This window comes from Felis catus, chromosome E1 (genome assembly GCF_018350175.1).
Source record: "Felis catus isolate Fca126 chromosome E1, F.catus_Fca126_mat1.0, whole genome shotgun sequence".
Lineage (NCBI taxonomy): Eukaryota > Metazoa > Chordata > Mammalia > Carnivora > Felidae > Felis > Felis catus.
In genome coordinates, this window is record NC_058381.1 from 43,214,454 (window position 1) to 43,240,263 (window position 25,810).

Sequence of the window (25,810 nt, forward strand, 5' to 3'; positions counted from 1 at the left end):
CTGTGTGTGGGGCTGCACGGACCGCAGGAGCTGACCTCTGAGGGAAGGGCCTAGAAGAGAGCCCACGCTGGCTGCGCAGGGGATGAAGCCCGGGCCTTGGGGGAGGCCCAGGTCTGTGCGCGGGGACCCAGAGGTCGCAGCCGTGGCCGCCCATACCTATTTCCAGTTGTTGCAGCTCCTGCTCTGGGAAGGTCGCCTTCCGCTCCGCCGAGCTGGGGTTTTTGGCAGGGGCCGGGTCCAGGGAGGACAGAGGTAATGGTTCCCATGTTCCAGACTCCTCCTTGCCCCAGTTCAGGCTTGGAGACTTGTTCCGCTCTGGGGGTTCTGGGGGTAGAGGAGGCTGGAGCTTAGGGGCCCCGCCTTTCGTGTCCTCGGTTGGCTGGGGCCCCGGAGCCCCAGGTGAGAGCTCCCTCGGCTGGGCCTGTGGCGTCCGGGGAGAGTGGCCTTGGCTGGGCGGCGGATGGGCTTGGTGTGGCGGCGGATGTCTTGGCTCTTTATACTCTCCCCTCCAAGGGCTCCTCAGACCTCCCACTACAAAACAGAGCACAGGCGGTGAGGTGGAAACAGCACCGGCCAGGTGGCCCTTCCCGAGCAGAGGGCTGGAGGCAAGCAGTGACGGAGGGCCCTTGCCCCACTAGGGGACGCTGAGGTCTCGGAGGCAGCCTCTTCCGTAAGACGGCCTCCCACAGTGGGAGCAGGATGGTATTTCTGTCTTTTATTCTATTTTCCTTCTAGGTAACCATCACAAATTTAAAAATGCCAGAATTGGCTCCAGAGAAGGACTTTGTAAATGGTAAAGATTTAAAAACAGCTCCGAGGTAACACCAACTTTGAGTTCCCATGTACGCTGGCCTCCTTGACCACCCGCCCCGCCCCGCCCCCACCTCTCTTACCCCTTCTTCCCCACACTCCACGCTTTCTCTGGAATGGGGGGGGGGGCAGTTCATCTATGTTTTGTGGGGGGGGCATTCAGGATCTCTCTCCTGTTTTATGTATTCCCCTTTCATTCCCATAACCACTGCCTCTCCCTTGCACCGCCCCCCCCTCCGCCCCCCCCCCCCCCCCCGCGACCTTCTATTATATTTGCTGTGTCACTTTGGGTTCGATCGTGTTCTTGCAAACTGTGTGTTGTTTTTATTTTTCAATATCTCGTTTACAAAAAAGGTATTGTGTTCGAGGCCTCGCTCTGTCCGTCTCCTTTTTCCCCAGCCCACCACGGTTTCAAAATCCAGCCAGGTTGCTCTGCGCCACTGGGTCGCTTTAACTGCTGCGTGGTGCTCCAGGGGGCCCACCCTGCCCACCACCCTTGCCTCTGGCCTTTCCAGTCTCCCAGCAAGGGACCCGCCACTGAGCCTACTCCTCTCCTGCAAACGACCCTGCAGTGCGGGCCCTCCGGCATGTCCCGGCGAGAATCTCTTTGGTGCTGGGTCGGTATGGGCCGGGTTGACTCTCTCACCCCTGCAGCTAGTGTGGGCTTCTTACCATGCTGCAGGGCCAGGCTGACCTTCCTCCACAGCTCCACTGCAGACGCGCGGTGCCCAGGCTCTTTCCTTAGCCCCTCCTGGATGGCCTGGGCCGTGAGAGGGGCACAGGACGGTGGGATCTCCCTCACAGGCGGCGGCTCGCTGGCAATCTGTGGGTCAGAAGGCAACGCTCACTTCCCAGGACCCAGCGTACGAGTGGAAGACAGCCCTGACCTGCCATGAACCTAAGGAGATCCCTCACCTGGGATGTCCCCTTGGGCCCACTGATCTGGGTGGCAAGTGTTTTAGTGAGGCTCCCACGTTTACGATGAGGCCTCTTCCTGTTCCCCTCGGCCACGGAAGAGCAGCCAAAATGGGGACCGCCCCAAGTCTGCAGCCCCGGGCCCGTGGGCCTCCTGGCCCTCCCGCATGCTGTCACTGACCTTGAGGCACAGTGGCCCTCTGAAGTACTGGGTCCAAGGGTGGCAGCCGTTGAGCATGTGAAGCATCATACAGCAGCTGCTCCACACATCCACCTTGGCATCACAGGGCTTGCCCATCACCACCTCTGGAGCCATGTGGGTCTCTGTGCCAGGGATGTAGTCCCCTGAGGGGGTGAGGTGAGGCAGAAAAGCCAACCGTGAACTCTGGGGGGCAAGAGCCTTGGCAGTGACCACACCAGTCAATTCCCGGGATACCTTGAATTTGTCTCTGTTAACGGGCCTCGAGTAGAGAGAAAGCCTCCGGCTCAAATCTGCCGGGGATGAGCTAAGTCAGGGGCTCCCCTGGAGACTGGCACAAAGAAGGTATCACCCAAAATATGGGCTCTACCCATTGGCCCGAACTCTTAGAGTGCTTTTTAACACTGGGGAGGGGCCTGGGCGTTCGAAATTATGTGGCAGGAGACTAATTAATGGTTATGATGTTCCCGCAATGTTAGCAAGTGAAAAAAACAAAAACAAAACAACAACCAAACAAACTTCTAGGCAGACTAGAAGGATCGATACCAGATAGGAAGTTGTTTCCCCCACTCTGGTGATCTGTATTTTTTATTTTTGCTTAGTTCTACTTTCTGCAAAAGGTTTTCGAAAAGAAATTATTTTCATAATACAGGCAGGTGTCTGTTTTCAGTATACATCTTCAGAATGACCAAGATAGTCCTCTAATGATAGAGAATCACTTAAAAAAATTTTTAATGCTTTTTATTTTTGAGAGAGAGAGGGTGAGCAGAGGAGGGGCAGAGAGAGAGAGAGAGGGAGACGCAGAATCTGAAGCAGGCCCCAGGCGCTGAGCTGTCAGCACACAGCCTGACACGGGGCTGGCACCCACAAACCATGAGATCATGACCGGAGCCGAAGTCTGGCACTTAACTGACTGAGCCACCCAGGTGCCCTGTCAGAGAATCACTTCTAAAAGGTTTTTGCCTAGGGTGCCTGGGTGGCTCGGTTGGGCGTCTGACTCACGGTTTCGGCTCAGGTCATGGTCTTGCAGTTCGTGGGTTCGAGCCCCACACGGGGCTCTGCGCTGACACTGTGGAGCCTGCTTGGGATTCTCTCCCTCTGCCCTTTCCCTGCTCTCTCTCTCTCTCTCTCTCTAAATAAGAGGTTGATTTTCCTTTGCTCAAGAGGAAATAACCTTATGCTGAACGCTATAAATGAAAAAAGAGCAGGATTGTGTTATAATGGCCTTAACGAGGTACAGGAAGGAAAAAAGGAGGTGGAAGGAGTGATCTACAATGTTTGTGATTATGTCCCTGGGCAAGAGGAACAGGGTAGCTCCTTTTTCCCTCCTCTTCCACACCACTTCACTCTGTAGTTGCTAAATATGTCACAATGGATGTGGATCACTTTACTAATCAGAAGATTTAAGTTAAAAACAGATGCTTCTCCAGCTACAGAGCCCAGGCCTCTTGGTCAGCCCTCGTGTTGTGCTTCCAGAAACTGTGCTCAGAGGCCCAGGACGGCTGAGGCCACAGGCTGGGAGCCGAGCCACCCAGAAAAGGCTGGATGAGAGGCGGCCAGCCTTTCCGTTCCCTTCTCTGTGTAGCAGGAATATCAGAAACAAGGACCTGATACTCATTCTTGCATTTAAGCGTAACAAAAGCTTTCTGCTAACCTAGGGCTGCTGATAGGCTGAAATACTGTGGACAAAAAGGGTTCACGCCTCTGACCGCTATTACAGAAAGCACAGGAGAAGGCTAATGCTTCGTGAAGGCTAGTGGTGACTGTCATCGTGGGGGAGGGAGGCAGGAGGCGGGGCTTACCCGTGAGCAAGGACTTCCCCAGGCCATCGGGTTGAAGGCACACAGCATGGCCGAAGTCACAGAGGGCTGCACGGCTCCCATCGCTGGACAGGAGCACATTGTCAGCTGCCAGGCCACCCCAGGGAAGAAGAGGAACAGGTGAGTCACTCCAGGCCCCAGCCCCATCTGGACCTCCAGGGAGGCAGTTTCTGGCTGACCCTACATGACAGCTGCCTGCTTCTGATTAGTTTTATTAGTCATAAGGAAGGGAGGAGGTTTATCAGTTCGGGCTAGAGGCAGGGAGCAGGCGGATCTCTGAGGTCTGGGGACAGTTTACTCCTGGGACACTGCCACTCAGCTCTGCTGCCCCCACCCTCCCCCAGTGGTCACCAGTGCTTAGGAACTCCATCTGCAGTTCTCTGCAGGCACTGCCCACTGGCAACTAGGGTGCCAGGCTAAGGGCCTGGGGAACACACTTCCCCCTCCTGCCAGCACAGCCCTGCCAGCCTGACGTGGGACCTGCCACTGGGGACGGTCAGGCAGGCCCAGAAGATCTGGGAGCAAGTCAGGCAGGTTGAGGTAAGGAAGGAGGAGGCCGCTGGGGACCAGGGCGGTGGGGGCACAAGCCTCACCTTTGATATCTCCGTGCAGAATCCTTCGGGTGTGAAGGTACTCCAGCCCTTCCAGAGCCTGGCCTAGGTAGTAAAGGGCCCGGTCCTCCGGCAGACAGCCCTTCTGCTTTATGAGCTGACCCAGCGAGCCACCTAGGAGACCAACGGCCAGTCTTTACATGGTGCATTTCCAGGCCTGCAAGCAGGCCACGGGCAAAGGCCTTCAAAGGGCAGGTGGTGGAAAGTAGGCCTTTCCGGCTGATGTCGCAGGGTCAAGAGATTAAAAATGGAATAACTGGGGACCAAGGTCAACCCTTGGCTCTGAACCTGGCTCCTTACCTTCTAAGAGTTCCATGAAGATGTTGACCCAAGGACCTTCCTTCACAGCTCCATACAGAGGGACGATTCTGGGTGAGGTCAATCCTGCACATGCCATCAACTCCTCTGCCCGAAACACTTCGATGCGCACCTGGCAGGGCGCAGAGGTAGCTGTGAGTCAGGGTGAGGGACAAGGCCTGGTTCCCCAGTGCCCCTGCACAGAGACTGCTGATGTTCCCAGTGACGATTCTGAGGCCAGGCAGGGCCCTGGTGGGCCTACTGGAGCCACAGAGACTAAACTGTATACCCTGAGGGGTCAGGTTCAACATCCAGTGCTTGGTTAAAATTCTGCACTGCTGATGTGTGTGGAAATACACGGAATCACAAAGACTACAGCCCTTATCCAGGCTCCTGGCACGCTGCCCATCCTCAAATCTGCCAAACACAGAACTTTTTTTTTGCCCCAGCCCAAATGTCTGGGCCATTTCGAGGACATGAGACCTTCTGTTTATCAACATCCACGTCTACTCCTCAGAGGCTGGGTTTCCATCTTATCTGTAGCCAGAGCCAATGGCAGCCAAGGATCCTGGCTCTGTCAGTGCCTCTGGATCCTCAGCACTTTTCTCAGCTCGTAATTATTTGTCTTTTCCCTGAAGGCTAAAGTGCCCATGTAGACGGAGCAGTGCCTGTTTATTCTGTTTGCAGCTGTTTCCCCGGGATCTGGGCAAAAGGAGGCTTCTAACGGGAGGGGTTTGGCCAAGGTCCCTCCCATAGGGACCACCCACTCCTTTGTGTAGGGATGAGCACAGCAAGGAGGGAAGAAACAGGCCTAGGATACAATCATCCTAGACTGAGACTCTGGCTTGGCCATTTCCAAAGGTAGAGTGTGTCCCTTAAGCTGTGTTTCCATGTGCAAATGGTGATGACAGCGGCATCTGCTCCCGCGTAGAGTGAGGATTTGGAGGGATGATAACCCAGCACTAGGCCTCGCAACCAGCGGGTGCTCAGGAAATGTTAGCTGCCCCCTTCCTCCCTCCAGCTCATATAAGAGCAACTTATTAAACACTTAGAAGTCCTAACAGACACTTGTCCTCTCCTTTCCGGTTGCCGATGGTTCTCCTGTTAGTCTTAACAGGTACCACCAGGGGGCGCCGGTGGCAACAAAACCAGCCTGGAAGAAATCACTCAGGACCTGGCAGTCTGGCTTGGAGACATGCTGACTTGGCAGGAGCCCTGACAATGTGGGGCTTTTGGACTTTTGCCTATCAGTGGAAAATGTCTCTCTTCTGGTTACAGAGTATCTGGTCTGGTTAATCAACTTGCAGAAATTTTGACTCTTTGTCAGCGTTTCCAGCTCTGAACCTGAGTTGGAATGAATTCACCATCAGGACTCGTACTAGCAAAGGTCTTTAACTCTCGGGCTCCCAAATGGAGCTGAAGCAGTTTGGGGCACCCCAGAGGACTTGGCAGGGTGCTGCAGGATGTTTTTCTTTCTTTCTTTTTCTTTCTTTCTTTCTTTCTTTCTTTCTTTCTTTCTTTCTTTCTTTCTTCTTTCTTTCTTTTTCTTTTTCTTCTTTCTTTCTTTCTTTCTTTCTTTCTTTCTTTCTTTCTTTCTTTCTTTCTTTCTTTCTTTCTTTCTTTCTAGTTTATTTATTTTGAGAGAGACAGAGAGAGCACGAGGGGAGAGGGGCAGAGAATCCTCCGAAGCAGGCTCCACGCTGCCAGCGCAGAGCCAGACGGGGCTTGAACTCACGAAACCGTGAGCTCATGACCTGAGCCGAAACCAAGAGTCGGACACTTCACCGACTGGGCCACCCAGGCGCCCCCAAGATGTTTTACTTTTGAGGGGAGCAGGGATGATGGCTGTCTGTGGGACACCGCGTAAATTACTCCTCAAGATAGTTCAGTTTCAACATTAGCTTGCGCTCCATTCTTTCCATGTATCTTTACGAAGCTAGGTTTTTGGAACTTGCCGGGACACAAGTACTTTGGGGGGGGGATAGGAAGCAGGATATGAAGCTGAGGATGTCTGATCTGATTTCAAAATTCTGAGAAGTTGTGCAGTGCCCAACGAGGCATACATCCCATTAGTAGTTATGATTAAGAACAGAAGGAAATTTCCTTTCAACTTATGTGTATTGTTATTCAAATGACTACTAAGTTGTTAGGAAAAACACTATTATTTGACCTAATTACTTTAATAAACGGAACTTTTAGGTATTTGTTTTGGCCTGGGGTGTCATGAAAAATTACTGACACTAAGGGCTGCAAACCAAGAAAGGCTGGGAACCTCTGCCCTAACTTTTAAGAAATCCATAAGTCCTCTGGAGTATTCCAGTAATGTTGAAAACATTCTCACCCAGGGGCACCTGGCTGGCTCAGTCAGTAGAGCCCATGACTCTTGATCTCAGAGTTGTAAGTTCAAGCCACGCTAGGTGTAGAAATTACTTAAAAATAAAAATCTTTAGGGGGCGCCTGGGTGGCTCAGTTGGTTAAGTGTCTGACTTTGGCTCAGGTCATGATCTCACGGTTTGTGAGCCCTGCCTTGGGCTCTGTGCTGACAGCTCAGAGCCTGGAGTCCGCTTCAGATTCCGAGTCTCCCTCTCTCTCTCTCTCTCTGCCCCTTCCCTGCTCACACTATGTCTGTGTCTCTCTCTCAAAAATAAACATTAAAAAAAAATAAAAAATAAATAAAAATGAAAATCTTAAAAAAATTTTTTTTTTTTCAATTCTCACCCAGACCCGGGTGGGGGCGGGTCAGAGGGGACACTCCAAAACATAAGGTGATTGAGAAGTCTGTGCCAGCCCCAGGGAGAGCAAGCAGAAAGGGCAGTCCCGAGCGGGGCAGCTGGAGAGAAAGCACACGGCCGCCCAGCTGGCCCACCTCTCCTCCCTGGACCTCAGGGTCCTCATCTGTTAAAGCAAGGGGCTGGACTATGGTGAGGGTGTTCACGAAAACTAATATTCACTGCCCACTGAACACATGCGAGGCACCACTCTAAGCACTTTATGAGCATTCGTTATTTACATCTTACAATAGCCTATGGGGTGGTATTCTCATTATCTCCAATTTACAGACGAGGAAGGTAGAGTCTGGACAAATAACTTGCCCAAGGTCACTGGTAGGAAGTCTCAGAGGTGGGGTTTTGGTTGGGGAAGCCTGACTCTGGGGTGCCAGCTGCCCCGCCTCACCGAAGGCCTTCCCAGGAGTATCAGCTCTTACATCCAGGACGTTCTCACGTACGTTCGGGAGCGTGTAGGTGGGAACGCGGTCAGCAATCCCCTGACTGCCAAGTCCACAAGCCACTTCCCCCGCTTAACTGCCTGCATGCTGACACTGGGGATTGACTTTTCTTTCTTAAAACTCTCCCTCTTGGTCAGTATTTGTATCCATTTTATTTCATCAGTAAAAACGCGGAAAATAGCAATTCTGTAAATTCTTTTAAAGATCCCGGGAACGTAAGACACGTGAAAAGTAACTCACAGTACTGGGCGCACAGTAGTCGAATAAACAGAGGGGTCCCCCCATTTCCTCGTCGCCATGGAGATACTCTCCCTCCGTCCTAGATCCCCTTCTCAGCGCTCGTCCAGGCTGCCCTCACTGGTGTACCTTGCTGACGGCTGCTTTCTACCACCTTTCTGCCATGTAAATGTCCATCCCCCATTACAACGTTGCCAAGCCTTTCCGGGGGTGTGGAGCTTTGCCTCTAGCCCCTGGCGCCGTATCTGGCACAGACCAGGTGCTTGGTAACGGCTGGGTTGGGCCAAGGCCACACTAACCCAATCGGAGGCAGAGTCAAAAGGAGGCTCCCAGAACGCCATGCAGGAGCCAGATGTTCTTAAATGAATGGTTCTTAACCCTCTTTGGGCCACAGACGTCTTTAACACCTGATACATGACAACGGACGCTTCCCCATCCAAAATGTGTGTGCCACACACAGATACACCATTGAACAAAGTTCCAGGAGTTCACACGTTCTATAAATTCATCCACTGGCGAGGATACGAACTTCTACGTCGGCTGATAAAAAGCACTAGAGAGACATGGAGGTACCAATAAGGAACTGTGTCCACGATATGCGATCACATGGAAAATATGGCACAGGACAGCCTCTAGAGTAGTCTCGTTTTAATAAAAGCAACTCCATGTTTATGTATGCATAAAAAGTCTAAAAAGATGTCAAAGGGCAGCTGCCTCTGCGAACGGGATTGGGGAACAAGGACTTTTGTGTTTTGGGGTATCCTTTGAAATCTTCTATAATGAGCCTGTGTTTATTTGCCATTAAAAGATCAAACAAGGCCTTAACAAAGTGAACAGACCCCCGTGCGTTAAACCCTGGACTTGTGACCAGTCAGCATCTGACCCGAGGCCATGGATGTTCTAGAAGGAGGACCAAGGAAGTGCTGTTGTTCCACATGCTGGATCTTCCTCAGGGAACACTGGAGAGTGCACAGACCCGCTCTGACCTCTGATCCCTGCCCCCTCCCCCAGTGCCTGCTCTACATCCCGCCCCCCCCCCCCAGAAAAAGGAGAGAAAGGAGGGGCTGTCTGCCCACCCGATGGCAGCTGTGTGGGCGGCCCCAAAGCCACCCCACTGAGCTCTTGGGTCGGGGAGGCAGATTCTGGAAGCGGCCAGTTCTGGCCCTGGGGAGCCTACTCGTTGTGCTTGGAGCTTTTCCGCCTGCCTTGGGGAGGTGAGAAATGGAGTATCTGTCTTCTACTATATCAGGGTTGTTTTCCTTGTTGCCTGGGACCCCGGAGAACCTCAGCAGGGCGACAGCTGAGAAGCCCAGTGACTAAGCTCCCCCAGCGCTGGGCACTGGACTCCAGGACACCTCATACTCTCGCTCTCCTCCCACCCAGCCTTCAGGAGGGACAGCTGAGCCTTCTCCGATGGCCCGGGGAGGGCACATGGCCTTGGCACCCAGTGGGAAATGCCGGCCCACGCTGGCGGGCACTCAGCACGTGCCTGGGCCGGCGGGGGGAGGCGGGGGTGGGGCCCGCTCCGTTGACACAGTGTGTCTGAAGTTTGGGGTAATACCTACGGATAGTCCCCCTCTCAGCCCATCACCCGGGGGCCCAAGCTCTCCAACTGTAACATCCCGGCCCACCTACAAGCCAAGGAAGCCAGGGTATTCAGGGTATTCACATCACGATTTGCGTCCTCACCGCTGAAAGCCACAAGCAGCCGCGGGGCTGAGAGTGCCTTTGGTCCTCTTCCCTTTGGGGGGAGCAGAGGGTCCCTGACAAGACCTGCTGGAAAACAAGGTCTACCGGAGAGCTAGCTTATTTCCTTTTGTCACGGGCCAAGAAAACGGCCCCTCGAAACGTTTCTCATTTCAGCCTCTTGCGGTCCTGGGCGCTAGCTCTGAGGCTGAGTTTGGGCCGAGGACAAGGTGGCTTCCAGTCAAGGTGAACTGAGGGTGGGGGTAGGAGAAAAGACACCTGAAGGGGAGCAGGGCCAGCACCAAGGTCTGTGTTCTGCTGCGGCACAAGGAGGCCTCAGTTCCAGGCCCAGCTCTACGGTTCCAGACAAGGCACGCTGCCTTCTCCGGTCCCCGGTTCTACCCCGGTGAAACGAGGGAGCAGGGGAGGCGATTCACGCCCCTGCTCCCGTCGATTCCCAGGACCATGAGTCTCTTCCCCTGCCCACTTCCTACAGAGTGGATCGTAGCCAGACTCTGGAGCTAGCCAAGCCTGGGTCTCTTGCTAAGTCTCATTTCCTCATAAGGTCCACCTCCCAGGACCTATTATTCCCACCAGCAGGAGGCAGAGCCCAAACCGAAATCAGATCTGACGTCCCAAGCGCATGGCATCGTCCAAGAGGCACCCGTTAGGGGCAGGTTATTGTTGTGGTGGTTTTTACCTTCTGGCCCAGGCGTGAGCAGCCCCACTATGTGGTTTAGGGGTTTCAGCTCAACACGAATTGCACGACGAGCCAACACCTTCCAGGTTTGGACTTGCCCCTAAGGGCCCCGGCATCAGGAGTGGCCCAGGACGCGTGCACACTTGCATACTCCATCTGACACACGCACACCAAGTGCAGCTCCCAGGCCGGGACATGTGACCGAGACTGCTCCCTTCCGGCTCCAGCTGACCCCAGGGTGCCCAGCGACAGCCAGGCTCTGTTAACAAGCCAGAGCCATGGCTGCCCTGTGATTGCCCTTGAAAGAAAGCAGAAGGAACACGACAGGCCACCTGCCTGGCTTCCCTCTGCAGCCCCCGGAGCCCAGGCGCACCTTTTTCTTTCGGGCCTACCTTTTTGACCGCACACTGGAAGCCAGTCTGCTTGTCCTGCATCCTGTGCACCTCTCCGAAGGAGCCTCTGCCCAGGCAGGGCTGGCGCGTGGCCCAGTGGACCTCCTCTCGGTACTCATAATCCACCGGCTTGAGTTTCTGGGGTTGGCAGGAGACAGAAGCCAGTTTCAGTGACCAGGGCAGCGGGCGGGACAAAGGGTTACAGTGAGGAAGGCTCTCTGGCTGGTCGTCCTTGCCAGGCTGCTGGGGCAGAGCCCTCACCACCAGAGACACCCCCGGGTCTGAGGCACGGCTCTGCAGGGGCAGGACCAGAGGGAGTTACAGCAATAAAGCGAAGGCAGTGGACAGCCTCGCCGGCTGCCCAAGCTAAGCCGACCCTTGTGGCGAAAGATCCTTCTCCCCAGACTTGCGGTTGTGGGACACAAATGGAATTGTCGGGGCGCCTGGGAGGCTCAGCCGGTTAAGTGTCAGACTCTTGACTTTGGCTCAGGTCATGGGTTTGAGCCCCGCACGGGGCTCTGCACTGATAGGGCGGAGCCTGCATGGGATTCTCTCTCCTCTCTCTCTGCCCCACCCCCGGCCCCCAACCCCTCTCTCAAAATAAATAAATCAAACTTAAAAAAAATGGAACTATCAACAACCTTGACCAGAAGTATAGCTCCGAAGCTATAAGGTAGAAGAAAGGGAAGAGATCATGAAGAGGGGTGGGGGACAAGGGATCATGTCAAAGATGGATGGAATAAACCCCAGAAATTGAAGTCTGGTAAAATCATCTTAGAGTTATAAAGCTCTCCAGCAGAGCACTGGAGGGAAAGAGGAAGGCCAGGGGGATATGCAGATGGTCAAAATCCTCGTCTTTCATAGCAGGGGTCAGGAGGGAACATGTGCAGTTGATGCTTGCTTATTCCTCTTTCTCAGTATGTGTATCATTCAACACACACACACACACACACACACACACACTCTCTTCAGCAATAACTTAATAAGTTCGGCAATAACTTCAGAAGAACTCAAAGCAGAAATATCTAAAAAGCCTGAAGAATGATCTGGAGGTGGAGCAGGGGATACCGCCTCTCGCCAGGAATGAGCACTTTCCGACTATCTGATGACGATACAGATACTTCGATACAGAGTGAAGACTACGCCCCGCCCCACTCCCCCCCTGCCCCGACTCCCCGCAAAGGTGGGAAGTAAAAAGGGTCTGGCAGGTTTCCAGTGATGCTTCGCCCCCCCCCCCACCCCCCAGAACAGGTCCCGCCTGACGGCCGGCTGCTGCTCTGGGCCCCAGAGCCGGTGGTACATGTACCTGTGTTTGGGGGATGGCTTACCTCTGTCAGCAGGACCCCCTCGCTGTCCATCGTTTCAGGGCTGGGCTTCTGGGGCTTGAAACCTCCTGCCGACCAGGTCTTGGCCAGGCTGGCCAGGCTGTGGGCCTGGCCTGAGCTCACACTGCCTTGCAGGGCATGTACCATGTACTCCTCCACAGAAAACTTGTCATACGGGCCCCGGGGCGGGCAGCCCGGCTCCAGGTGTGGGCCGGGCACAGGCTTCTGACTGTCCACACAGGCCAGTTTGCCCAGGTGGGGGCCGGACAGGGGCTGCTGGCTGTCTATGCAGGCCAGTTTGTCTAGGAAGAAGGACTCTAAGGGGTGAGGTTTCCAGGGCTGGAGAGGGTGGAACGGGAAGGGATGGGGCAGTCTGCTGTAGGGGAAGGGGTGAGTGGGCTGGGGCAGGGGGCCTAGATCCTGGGGGTGGTGGAGTTTCCACACGTGATTTAGACATTGCAAGGGGCTGATCAGTTTGTGGAGTTCTGATCGAGGCAGTGCCGGCCGCAGGCCCTCCTCGAGCTTCTTGAAACAGAGTTGGCCGAGGCCCGGCTCCTTCAGAGGCTTGGTGAACTGGAGGGCGTTCCTCACATATGGAGGGCCCAGTGGGGACTCATCCTCCTGTGGGGGAAAACACAGGTGGTAGTACATACACAGGGCCAGGCTGAGGCACGGGCACCGTCCCGAAGGCCCCACGAGCCTGGGGTCTGGGGGGCGCTGGCGGGGCTCACCTGCACGGGGACAGTGCAGCTCTCCTGCTCCGGGGTTCTGGGGAGGGGTTTGGCCAAGGCCGCTCCCGCCTGAGCCAGGGACTTGGAGCTCTTCTTCTTGCGTTTCTTCTGGGCTTTGCTGCGACGCTTCCCCTTCCAACACACACGGGCCATTTTGCCCTCGGTTGCGTGGGCCACATTGTTGGGGATCTGATCGAGACTCTCGGACTGGCTGTCAAAAGGGACGGATATGCACGTCGAGTGTGAGGAGGCAGGAAGGCGGAACAGCTCGAGTAACTGCAGTTAGAGTCGTGGAGACCTGAGCTCAGATCCCAGCCCAGGGAGTCCTTGTGTGAACGTGGGTGAGTTCCTAAGCCCCAAGGAGCCTCCATTTTCTCATTTATAAAATGGATGTAGGATTTCCTGCCATGCAGAGGAAGATGAGGTTTAAAGGAAACCGCTCATTTAGAAAGCCTACCTCGGCGCCTGATCCCAAGGCAAGCTTCCGATAGACAGCAGCTATTACTACCGTGATGGGGCGCACACGGCTCTCTGGGGGGGGGGCCGGGGAATGGGAGGGGGTGAGGTTCTCTCACCGCTCTCCAGGGTGGGCTGCCCCTGGAGAGGTCCCGGGGTCGGGGGGCGTGTGGCTAGGAGGGCCACACTCCCCAGCGGGCATTCTCAGCTCTGACAACAGTCTGTTTCTGTTGCCTCTGGACAGAGGGACAGTTGAGTTTGGGCACCAACCCCCCCGCACTGGTTCCTGGAGATACCTGGTTTCTGGGAATGTAAGTTGCTGTATAAACAGACATCGTGGCTGGGCTGATGCCTGGTATCAGGGGAGCCTCCCCTCCTCCGACAGCCTACAGGCTCACTACCACCATGGATCCAAGCTGGCTTTCCCCCTGCCAGGCATTAAGGCATTGGCCACAGAAGTGTCTGAAAAAGCCGCAACCTTAGCTGCCCCCTCCCAAATGGCCTCATCTTCTGCCCCCCGCAAAGGAGGCAGACTCACACCAGTCTTGGGTGGGGGGTGGGGTGGGGGGGACTGCTAGAGGCCTATGGGCTTCTCCCAGGCACCTGAAAGAAATGGGCCCATCAGAAACACCCTACTCTGGGCCGAAAGGCGTCTGGGGCGGCATAAGGAATCGGATCAAACACTGAACATTTCTTGGTGCAAAAGCAGCAGCCTTCCCCACAACCTTTTCATCACGAACGCTTTCCAAATCCCCATGATAAAAAAGTCCGTCTGTTGGTAGAGGAGGGAACTGTTTTCCAGGTTCAACCTGCAGTTGGCCAAAAACCATCTTTGGGGATGGGGAGCCTGGGGAGCAGACTGAGCCCCCTTCTAGCCTCCTTTCCACGGGGCCCCCCAGCTGTGAATCCGTCGGTCCCTTTCTGATCCCAAACCTTCATCCCTCCTTGGGTGTGTCTCGAAGGGGAAGAGACACCAGCAGGTTTCTCTCATAGTTCGAGCGGCCCCTCGGCGCCTGCACTCATGGTCACGCACCAGTGGGAAAAAGACTCCTGTTCCCAGCACCCTCCCTATTGATGGGAAACGAGGGGGAGCAGCAAGGACTCCGAGGAGAATAAAAATAAAACGTCAAGCTGATGGGACCCAGAGGCAGTCATCCACACGCCATGAAAAGCTTTTTGAAAAGCTTCTTTGGCTGACAGAGCGGTTCAGCCAGGAAAGCCTGGGCGGGCTCCAAGAGCTGAACCACAGGTGCTGGAGGAGGGAGCCAGGGGTCACTTGGGAGCGGCCTGATCGAGCAGCTGGGGGAGGAGGGATGACGCGGTTTCAGTTCCCCGGGCCCCATGCAAGCTGGCCTCCTTACCTGTACTGTTTGGACCCGGCGATGAAAATCCGCTCTGAAAAGGTAGGGCTGAACTCTTGGCTGTTCTCACCTTGTGAGTCAAGGAAAAGAGAGGTTGGACAGGCAGAAAGGAGGAAAGGAGGAAGAGGGACTCGGCACTGAGGAGACGGACATTTCACGGATACCCTCTTGGGCTGCCGTGCCTCGGCCTCGTCACCTGCCTGCCGGCCCACCCCCCCTGCCAGCAAGAGCAAAGGGCATGCTGATAATAGGGGGTGATAAGGGTGCCCACCTCACTTCACCGTGGCCCTTAACTGAGATGATCTATATAACACATAACACACCCAACGGACTGCCCGGCACATAGTAACAGTTCAGTAAAGTATCAGCTCTTGTGGACGTCTGTTATGTGTGTAAATGCGTGTATTATGACCACGGGCATCTCGCTCACTCCGTTTTAATTTGTATTCTCTCATCGCTTCTCAAAAACCAGCCAGAAGGAAGCGGAACTCAGGGCAAGATGTGTATAGGTGGGAAAATGCCACCACGAGCTGCCAGGCTCTCCCCCGAGAGGGGGGAGCCTCTTGGAGGGCGGGGGAGAGAGAGAGGAGGACTTCTGGCCTCACCCAGGCACCTGGGGGTTTCTCAGGCTCTGGCGGCAGTCACCAGGCAGAGTCATTTTGAAGTATCTTGGGTGGAAGCAGAAAGGACCAGACCAGGCCCCGCCCTGGAGTGGCCTATGTCCCCTCAACTGGCTCAGCAGGCCCAAGAGCAGGTGTTCATTCTCTAGGGTGGGGCCACCTCAGCATGGAAGGTGGTGAAGGGCCTACAGGCCCCAGAGGGGCTTTCCAGGAGACCTGGCCTTTCCTGTCTGGGGCCTCTCCAGAGATGCTCAGGCTGCCCAAGGTCACAGCACAAGGCTAATGGCCTGCCTGACGATCCTGCCAAGAGCCCTAGGACCTGTGAAGCCTCCCAGCTCTCTTCCCCTGCTCTGGTCATGACAGGCAAAAGCCTCCCCGCGCCACTCCTCCCTTCTGTGCTCTGTTCCCCGGCACCGTTACGGCTCCTGCTTCGACTCATTCTTGGCCTACCCCCCAGGCCGTGTCTTGTGAAAATCTCAGAGAGCCGCTGCCCTGACCTCCCACCCCTGTGCCGTGCCACCCTGGCGCAGGGACCGTGCCCACCTGGAGGCCCGCCCACCTGCCCTCTCTGTCCCCAGCCCGGGCCCTTACATTCGGCCTGCGCGATGATGGAGATGGCGGCCAGTCCTCCCTCGGAGCCTTCCTTGGCTGTGCCTTTGGTGATCACGTCGTTCAGGATATCCCACTTCCCGCAGAACACAGGGCTCTTCTCTACGGCCTCGAGCTTGTTGGTGGGGTTTTGCTTCTTGCCCATCGCCTGTGTCTTCTCCTTGGCCTTGGCGAGCTCCTTCTGCCCGGCCGCCGAACCAGGGGCGCCTGGGCAGGCCATTTCCATCACTGCCATCTCCCAGGCTCACGCTCGCCCTGAGGGACCAGACGCAGAGCAGGTCACCCTCGGATCCCACGGGGCCCCGGGCCAGGCTGGGTGGGAGGAGAAAAGCGGGGGGAAAGGCTCTCTGCCTCATACATTTACCTTCCCAACAGCCCAAGTGACGAAGGAGTCAACCTTTCTTGTTCCTTGTGGCACAGGCCCCCACCCCTGGTCCTGTCAACACACCACCACAAACAGACTCCCCCACTCGGGCCACAAGGAGGATTCCAGCCCACTTCCTCCAGAACCACCACGGCACCGACATCTGGGATTGGTTCATTCTTGCTTTTACAAATACTGGCCGAATCGTTTTCTGTGGTTCGTTTTATGGTGAATTTTGCTCCCTCAGAACACGGTGGTACATTCCATACTCCAAAACTGCCAGTCACCCCACTGACTCTACACAAACCTCACCTTCTTAGAGGACATGTCTACACTGGCCACGATGGCTCTTTTCCAAATGGGGAGAATTAAGTTTTTGTTCTCTTGCAGGAGGTAGATAAATGTATGTGCGTGTGTGTATATAGATTTATGTGTGCATATATACATCACACACACACACACACACACACACACGAAATGTTACAAAGTCTAAAAATCAGCATGCAAATGACAGCGCCTGCACTCGACTCCTTTCCCAGGACACATCTGTCTGTGGCCTTCCAGAAGGAACTGCCATGCTTCCATCTGTAATACTCATTTGCCGACAACCTACGTATCCTCATTCTTCCAGGCAACATTAGTAGTGGAATTTGTATTAGAGCCCCCAACGCCAACCTGTACCTCTAGAAGTCTGAAGACAAAGCACAGGGCTTCAACTCTCTGGGCTCTCTCTCCAGCGGCCCTGTGTGTTCCCTGGAAGCCCCAAGGGGGTGGGAGCCCGGCGCTGAGGCAATCTGTGCAAACGGCATGTGGACTAGAACTGTCAGGAAAGAGATCTGCGCCGATCTGGGATTGCTCCCATCTGGGAACCTTTTTAAAGACTAGGACTGTGGACTCCCAAAGCGTAGGTCCCTCCTGGGTCATGACTTGCTTTAGACCAAGCCTGAGAAGGCATCACATTCAGACAGGTTTTTAATTAAGTGCTCTCTGCTGGCAGGTTGGTCTAAAGCTATTGCTAACAGACGGCAGTGTTCCCTGCTGTAAGTGCACTCATTCCGGAACACGCCTCCATGTGCTTGTGGGGCAGAAAGGCAGGCCATGTGAGGGCGAACCTCTACACCGCTGGCCCTTTGCCCTGGGTGGCTAGAAGCTGACATGGGACGGTGGGGGGCTGGGCATCTCAAGGCCGAAGCCCTCTTCCTCTGGAGTCTGCCTCCCTGCAATGGCCACAAAGCACTGAACCAGCCCCACTGAGCGGGAGGGTGAGGGTGGGATGGGCTTGTTGGTCACTACTAACTTGATCCTTTCATCTCTGCCTTCAAGGGTCTGCTGGCTTTGAAGTCAGAGCAGCTCCAGCTTTCAGCACAGATGCTTGGGTGTGACCCCGAATTCGGATGCTGAGGAGGCTGGATGGGAGGTCTCGTTACCTGATGAACTTAAGAAGTCTAAGGGGCGTTCTGACTTCCAAGTGCCTAGCTATCTCAGCCTCTTTACCAGGGAAAATGGGGTCTTAGAAACAAACCCCGCGGCACTTGGGTGGCTCAGTCGGTTAAGCGTCTGTCTTCGGCTCAGGTCACGATCTCCCAGTTTGTGAGTTCGAGCCCTGCATCGGGCTCTGTGCTGACAGCTCGGAGCCTGGAACCTGCTTCAGATGCTGTGTCTCCCTCCCTCTCTGCCCCTCCCTTGCTCATGCTCTGTCTCTCAAGAACAAACAAACATTCAAACAAAAAACAAACCCCAAGCCCTCCGGACCTAACACCACTAGAGGTGTGCCTGCAGGGACCTCAGCAGTGCTTTAATCTCATTCTCACTTGAAGAAACTGATGCAAACCAGGCGGAGACTCGCCCAAGGTCACCCAGCCTCGTGTGGCACTGCAGGACCACAGCCTGGAACTTCCAGCTCCAGGCTGTACTGCCCCCTCCCCAAGTCTCCTGCGCTACAGGCAAACTCAAGGGGGAAACTCACGGCCCTGCCTGGTCAGAAGGCTCCTGAGGGCAGGAATGGTGCCCTCAGAGTATAGCACGGCGGGGCACAGACGAGACGATCGATGTTGGCTGAATGGGGGAATCGGAGGATGACCTTCAGAGACAGGATAATCCCGGGCACCAGGGATAAAGTTCCATCTGAGGAGTGAGACAAATGAGGCCAAGCTGTCAGTGGTTGCTGCGGGGGCACCCAGCTATTTGAGAACTGGCTGCGTTGGGCTCACGGGGCTGTCTCTGTCTGACATGGCTCATCGTGAGCTAGAGCCCTCCAGAGAGGCTGGGGGGCGGCCCCTCTCCCCCAGGAGCCGTCCTTTCATCTTGGGGGTTAGCTGGGCCGCTGGCCAGGGGCTCTGATCCCCCTCCGTGAGCACGCTGGGCTCCCCAGGCCCAGAGGAGCTGAGGCTGAGGCAGCCGGGCTAAGGGCCTCCTCTGCAGTTCCCTGATGACTCATCCCACAGCCTGGCAGGCAGAGAGAGGAACAAGCAGGCCGTTGAGAAACTAACCCAGCAGCTGGCAGCTGAACCTGTGAAGGGCACGGGAAAACGGGCTGACCCTCACCTCCCAGGGCCACAAAATCACGGCCTGGGAGCCGTACGGCTTCTCCTGTGCCATGTGACCGTGACTCAGACCCTCGCTGACAGCCTCCAAGTTCAAGAAGCTATTCTCAGGATACTCTGGCCTGACGGCAGGTCTCCTACACATTCACACACGCTTGCTGCCCCCCCTCCCCCCGCCTCCTTCCCCACTTCTGTGAGGGGCCTGGCCTACAAAAACCCGGGGTTCTCATGAAGCCTGGGACTGCTGGCCGGGTGGCATTTCCAGCCCTGGGCTTGCTGCCCCAGACCGCTGCCCTACAGCCTTGCCCCTTCTCTCTCCCGCAGCTTGTGGGGTGAAGACTGAGTGGGGGCCAGCTGCGCCTCTGCCTTTGAAGGCGTGTCAAAATCCTGATCCATTACTCAGTCTGGACGCCCTCCCCAGCTCCACTCAGGGCTCAAATGCATTCTGCCCCTCTGCTCTCTCGCAGGGCTGAAGACGTGGGCCCTGGCAATAGCCACACCCACTCAGCTCACTGACAAGGCCACGAACAAAAAGGGAAAGAAAGGTGTGGAATTTATTCAGTATCAGACCCGACGTGGGGCTCAAACCCACGACCTGTGAGATTATGACCTGAGCTGAAGTTGGCTGCTTAACCGACTGAGCCACCCAGGCGCCCCAGCCGAGTTGGGGAATTCTTAATGTGGCTTCAAGGACAGCTTCAGGATAGTCTGTGAACCGCAGAAACTACATGCAGTTTGTATTTTTCCAGAGAAGAGGTCCACAGCTTCCATCATAATTTTTAAGGGTCTGACGTTCCCCAGAAGGGTACCATAGTCTCTCCAGAAGATCAAGACCAGGGTTAATGCCTGATTTTGGCATTGCTCTTCGTGTCAAGGAAGAGCTCAAAAACACAGCAGTTTCCTACCCGACTGCAAGTTAGAATGGCCTGAGTTTTAAAATGCACTCGCCCCAGACGTACTGAATCAGTTGCTGGGCGTTAAGCCCAGAATCTGTACTTGTGACAAGTTCTCTGGGTGATTCTGATGCCAAGGGGCCAGAGACTGCCATCTGACCCCTGCTCTATACTGTAAGGCTGTGCCGTCCAAAATGGCAGCCACATGTGGCTCTCTACATTTAAATCAACTGAAGCTCAATCACATTTAAACTCAGTTCCTCAGTCACACTAGCTATCATATTGGACAGGGCAGATAGAGAACATCGCCATCACTGCAGAAAGTCCTAACAGACCGTTCGTATTTAAGGCTAGGATAGTAATGTTTCCTCCAACAGCAAAATTTCTGTTCCTGGGATCCTGGGACAGGAGTTTAGACTAAATGAATTGCCGATTAACTGGAAGGCCCGAAAATATGCTTTAATTTGATCTTCAGTGATGATAACCTTTCTAAAATGTATCATATTTCAGTTCCCTCTTTTCGTGAGTACAGTCAAAACACCAGACTAGGAACTAGAGGATAGGAGTTCTAGCTTTGGCAACTTAAAAAAAAAAGGCAGTGAGACCATTTTTGTCAAATGAAATCCTAGCTCAATGCCCAATATATAAAAGAGCTAAAAGCATGCACATGATAACATGGCTCACATTAAGAAAGAGGTGCTCGCTAAAGAAGGCGGGCGGGAGCCCCACATGGTCAGCTTTCTCTCATCCACCCAGGATTTCCGTGGAAGCCGAGGTCCTCTCTTCTGAGGAAGAAAGCTTGAAAGCCAGCGACCTAGGAAGTCTTCCAAGGTTCCTTCTAGTTCCCCAACTAGACTTGTTCCCCAACCAGATGCAACTGATCCGTCAGGATCGTTGGAGGGCAGGATGACCGATTCGGAATCAACACTGTCGATATTCACTAAGCACCCACCCTTATGGACCTCATTTTCAGATGTGAAGACCGAGGCTTGGAGAAGGTCAGTGGCCTGCTAGAACAGCCGCACAGCTACAAGCTGCAGAGGTGGGGCTGGACCCACGTGGCTGTCTCCAAGCCTGCATGTTCAACCTCGAGCAGACCACCCAGATTCTTCCGGTAGCTGCTCCCGACTTGTTTTGAGAACCAGGTGAGGTAGCGTACATGACACGCCAGGCGGTCTGCCCGGCCCACAGAAGATGTTGGATCAGAGTTCGTTTTCTTGCCCTGCGTCTGGCTCACAAATGCCATCACTGAGACAATGGGACTCCTCCGTGTTGGCATCATAGAGTCAACGTTTCCAGCCGTAGCTGAGGCATTCAACGCACTGAGCCTCGGTTCTCTGTATATAAAAGGGAAATAAAAATCTCCGTTTCGTAGGGTCATCTTGGAAATGTCCACTGCGGGACCAGGGCAGACCGGGGCAAATCCCCGTCGTGACTATTTCATCTGGAAGTACAAACTTATCCTCTTCTGAATGCCCAGAGGGGACACATAGCAGGAGCAGAATGACTCAACTTCCTTCATAAGATATTAGTTGAAAACCAATCTTATTCTGATGCTTCCTCTTTTGAGCCTTCAGCTTGCCTGGCCACTAGGCCGCACTGGGCTGGCCTCTGCCTATCAAGAATGAGGGGCTGTGCAGGAAGGGGAACCAAGGTCAAGTGCAAGGCAGCGTGAGCAGGCCTGGCAAAAACAGCCATCTGGCCTGGCAGATCCAGAGATCCCCATGTACACTCAGCCCCGGCTCCCCTTTCTACCCTGCCCGCTCTCCCTAACCTCCCCTACCCCCAGCCTCTGTCCCGGCCAATCTGTCTCTTTCACTTGCCTGAGCGCAGCAGCAATGGGTAAGCCTCTGCTTCTTTTCCTTTGCTCACTCTGACAATACCTTTGCTCCAGTAGACAATACCTTCTTCCTTTATTACTATCCCTCTGGCCCTCACCCATCCTTTATAACCGATCCCCTCAATGAAGCACCTGCATTCACCCCACAAGCGTTCAGTGAGTGTCCCCTAAATGCCAGGGCCTGTACTATGTGCTTTGTCTCCTTTATTGAGGAACCTCACAGAAACCTTGCAACGTTGGTGACATTATTCCCATTTTATAGACGAAGAAGTTAAGGCTCTAAGAGATAAGCTGCCTGTGGAAACAAATGAGGCCCAATTTACACAACTAGAGTATCTACCATGGGGTTAGGGCTCAAGCTTTCTGCCCCCTTCCCCTAGGACCTAAGTATTCCCAGTTCCATTCTAGAACAAAAGCTGAGCCACTGCCTGGGTGGCTCAGTTGTTTAAGCATCTGACTCCTGATTTCAGCTCAGGTCACCATCTCACGGTTCTTAAAAAAATTTTTTTTTAAATGTTTATTTATTTTTGAGAGAGAGAGAGAGAGAGAGTAGGGGAGGGGCAGAGAGAGAGGGAAACACAGAATCCGAAGCAGGCTCCAGGCTCCGAGCCGTCAGCACAGAGCCCGACACGGGGCTCAAACTTATAGACCGTGAGATCATGACCTGAGCCGAAGTCGGACGCTTAACCAACTGAGCCACCCAGGCGCCCCTCTCACGGTTCTTGAGATCGAGCCCCGTGTCCAGCTCCATGCTGACATCAAGGAGCCTGCTTGGGATTCTCTCTTTCCCCCTCTCTCTACCCCTCTTCTGCTCTCTCTCTCTCTCAAAAATAAATAAACATAAAAAAAAAAAAAAAACTTGTTGGCAGAAGTACCTGGAATATCAAGGAACTGAGCAGGATTTTACCCATGTGTCTATTACCGCTTCTATTTTACTCACAGGGTTGGCCCACTGTTCACAATAATTTCTTAGCCTGGGTAGGCAGGAAGCAAGAGAGCCAAAAATGAGGGATCTCCGGTAAAGGTGGAATCAGCAATACGCCGGACAGAGTTCTAGCTGAGTTACACCACCGGGATGTCAGGACTTTCAACCGGATTAGTTGTAACAGGCCATTTCATTTTCTTAAAACAACCACAACAAAACCCCCACATAAATACGTACACGTGGAAACAAGAATTCCAGGAAAGACGGCGCTACCTTCACTGAAATAGTCCCCGAGGGATGTGCGTTGGCAAGCAGAACCGTAAGCCAGAGAAATGAGATACAAGAAACAATGGAAGATGCAGGAATCCGTATGACACGTGAATCAATTAAATTAACAATGGCATTAAAAAAAAAAATGTTTAGGGGCGCCTGGGTGGCTCAGTCAGTGGCACAGGTCATGATCTCACGGTTCAGGGGCTCGAGCCCCACGTCGGGCTCTGTGCTGACGGCTCGGAGCTTGGAGCCTGCTTCGGAGTCTGTGTCTCCCTCTCCCTCTGTTCCTTACCTGCTCGCACTCTTACTCTCTTTCTCTCTCCAAAATAAATAAAAACATTTTAAAAAATGAAAAAAAGAAAGAAAGAAAATTCCAATACAATATGGTCACGCAACGACCCACACAGACACACAGCAGATGTAATGGGGACACGCGGAGGGGCACCTGGCCCAGCCTGGTGTGTGTCAGGAGGGGCTTCCTAAAGCCCTCGGGCTACATCTCAAGGGGCGAGCAACAGTTGCCCAAGAAAAAAGGAGAAGGTATTGCAGGTGGAGGGAATGGCAAAAGTTGAGGTGAGTCTAGAAGGAGCCTCAAACAGCTCAAAGTTGCTGGTGGGCAAAGCTGAGGCCCGGGAGCCCCGAGAGAGGAGTTTGCAGATGGGGTCTGGGTACCAGATCACGGAAATGTGTTTGGTCCCGATGCAACTGCAGGGGTTAATTCTTAGCCAGAGGGGTAGAATTCAGAGGCAGAGTTCCAGAAGATGGAAGAACCTACAGGGTAGGGGTAGGGGCAGACGGGGGTGGGGGTGGGGAGGGGGGTGGACGTGGGCGTTTAAATGTAAACTGCGCGCTCAGGACAGAACCCCTACCCCACCTCCCAGCACCCTATCTCCCGCCAGGGCTGACAGCATTTAAAGCCGCAGGCCTGGGGGAGGCTGGCTTAACTCCCTCCCTCAGGCCGAGAGGCTGAGCCAGCTCTGGGACCTAGAGACACGTCTGAGGAAGGAGGAAGGAGCACTCTGAGTTGAGACTCAGCCGGAGGAATCTCCAAACCGGCCTCACGCGCCAGCTTGAGGCCTGCTTCCCAGGAGGGCAGTTTCCGCCTAAGCGTTTCCCATTAAGGAGGACAGGAAATGTGAACGCACATCAATCATTAAAATCTCACCGATCAATTGTAAAATAAAAACCTGACATGCCCGCAAAACCTCAGTCTCGCCAAGGCCACGGGTCAAACTGCCGGGGTAAACACAATGTATGGAATGAAATTTCCGACTGTCCCCCGACTGCCACTACACGGCCGCCGACGCCGGCTGGCCCCGCACGTGCAGACACACTGCGGTCCGTAGGCCCCTTCAGGTGGTCGACGCAACCACCTCGTGTCTGTTCACTTCCAGCTTCTCCCAGGCCTCCTCCCATCCCAAGCTAATCTCAAAACATCACATCCTTAACATAACCTCAGGTTCAGAGATATCTGTTGGCTGGGCACGGCTTCTGGGCCCAGTATCAATTCTGTGGTCCATAATCTGTCCGACCGCTATCTCCCTAAAAACACAGGGTTTGGCTCTGGCCAGTCTGGTCTCTCCACACCCCACTTGCATGGGACTCAAATCGACAGGTCCCTGTGTGTGTTATGTCCTTGTGTGGGTCACCCTGGACATCCTGCTTTTCCTTCACGTACCAAGCTCGCGACTTATGCCTCCAGGAAGTCCCTCCCAACGGTTTTATCGCACTAACCATCTCCATTTACGACTGCTTATGGCACCGGCTCTCCTCACCATCTCCCTGGCCCTTAACCACACCCTCACCTTCTTCTTCTTCTTCTTCTTTTTTTTTTCAGTTTATTTATTTTGAGAGAGACAGAGACAGTGCAAGCAGGGCAGGGGCAGAGAGAGAGGGAGAGAGGGAAAATCCCAAGCAGGCTTGGCGTGGGCCTGATGCGGGGCTCGAACCCACGAAACTGTGAGATCATGACCTGGGCAGAAATCAGGAGTTGGATGATTAACCCACTGAGCCACCCAGGCGCCCCACACTCTCACACTCTTTACTCATCAAATGAAATAATGCAGATGAAACACTCTGGAAATGAGAAACCCTTACACCAAGAGAAGACAGCCATTTCTCGTGCGCACAACTCAGAGAATTGTGTCTAGGTATGGAGCAAACAGAAATATGGAAAAAGGTGCCAAATCAGAGACGCTCAGGGTGTTTTATGATAAAACTGGAACAAAAGGGTCTAATGACAGGGGGAGGATAATTATTAAATAAATGATGGTACAGCCATTAATAATGTTTACAAATAGTTTTTAACTATATGGAAAAATGCCAATGGAACACAGAAGTAACAGAGAAAGGATTCAGAATTATATCTAAAGTATGACCCCGCCTAGCATGTGTCCGTCCGCGTATTACATCAACCTTTATGAAAATGCAGACACTTAGCATAGACACGCGGCAACAGCTCTCTCTTGGGGTTTAGTGGTGTTTTGATTTTTTTCAACTTTTTAAATTTTTCCACTTTTTTTCAACAATCATGTATTACTTTTCATTTTTTTTAATTAAAAAAAATTTTTAAGTTGATTTATTTATTTCAAGAGAGACAGAGAGAGTGAGTGGGGGAGGGACAGAGAGAGAGAGAGAGAGAGAGAGAGAGAGAGAGACCCCAAGCAGGGGGTTGAACTCACAAACTGTGAGACCATGACCTGAGCTGAAACCAAGAGTTGGACGCTTAACCGACGGAGCCAGCAGGTGCCCCTGTGTTTTCATTTTTTAACAGATAATGTTTCCAAGTCATTAAAAAAAACAAAAACAAAAACAGAAAAGATATACAGTGAAAAGTGTAAGTCCTTCTCACCCTTCCCCCATCCCTCTGAGGGGATCCCAGTTAGTGGTTTCTTGTATGTCCCACCAGAGATGTCCTCTGGGGAGTATTACTTTGTATAACAAAAACAAGCTATGACTAGAAAAGGGTCTCTTGGTA

The 25,810-nt window shown here is 53.8% G+C and overlaps 1 protein-coding gene across 2 annotated transcripts in view; it reads right to left on the minus strand.

Moving 5' to 3' along the window:
- The window catches only part of MAP3K14 (mitogen-activated protein kinase kinase kinase 14), a 44,161-nt gene that overhangs the window by 3,977 nt on the left and 14,374 nt on the right, over positions 1–25,810 (minus strand). Inside the window, exons 2-13 of one of the 2 annotated variants that reach the window (XM_023244525.2) lie at positions 18,326–18,483; positions 15,978–16,250; positions 14,767–14,836; positions 12,950–13,160; positions 12,222–12,839; positions 10,894–11,031; positions 4,656–4,785; positions 4,338–4,469; positions 3,727–3,831; positions 1,907–2,070; positions 1,483–1,633; positions 157–531 (exon numbers count right to left, since the gene is read on the minus strand). In XM_023244525.2, coding sequence (XP_023100293.1) covers positions 157–531; positions 1,483–1,633; positions 1,907–2,070; positions 3,727–3,831; positions 4,338–4,469; positions 4,656–4,785; positions 10,894–11,031; positions 12,222–12,839; positions 12,950–13,160; positions 14,767–14,836; positions 15,978–16,230 — 2,347 coding nt within the window. In that variant the 5' untranslated portion in view covers positions 16,231–16,250; positions 18,326–18,483. The remainder of the gene's footprint in view (positions 1–156; positions 532–1,482; positions 1,634–1,906; positions 2,071–3,726; positions 3,832–4,337; positions 4,470–4,655; positions 4,786–10,893; positions 11,032–12,221; positions 12,840–12,949; positions 13,161–14,766; positions 14,837–15,977; positions 16,251–18,325; positions 18,484–25,810) is intronic. The other variant, XM_023244524.2, reaches the window with a different exon arrangement.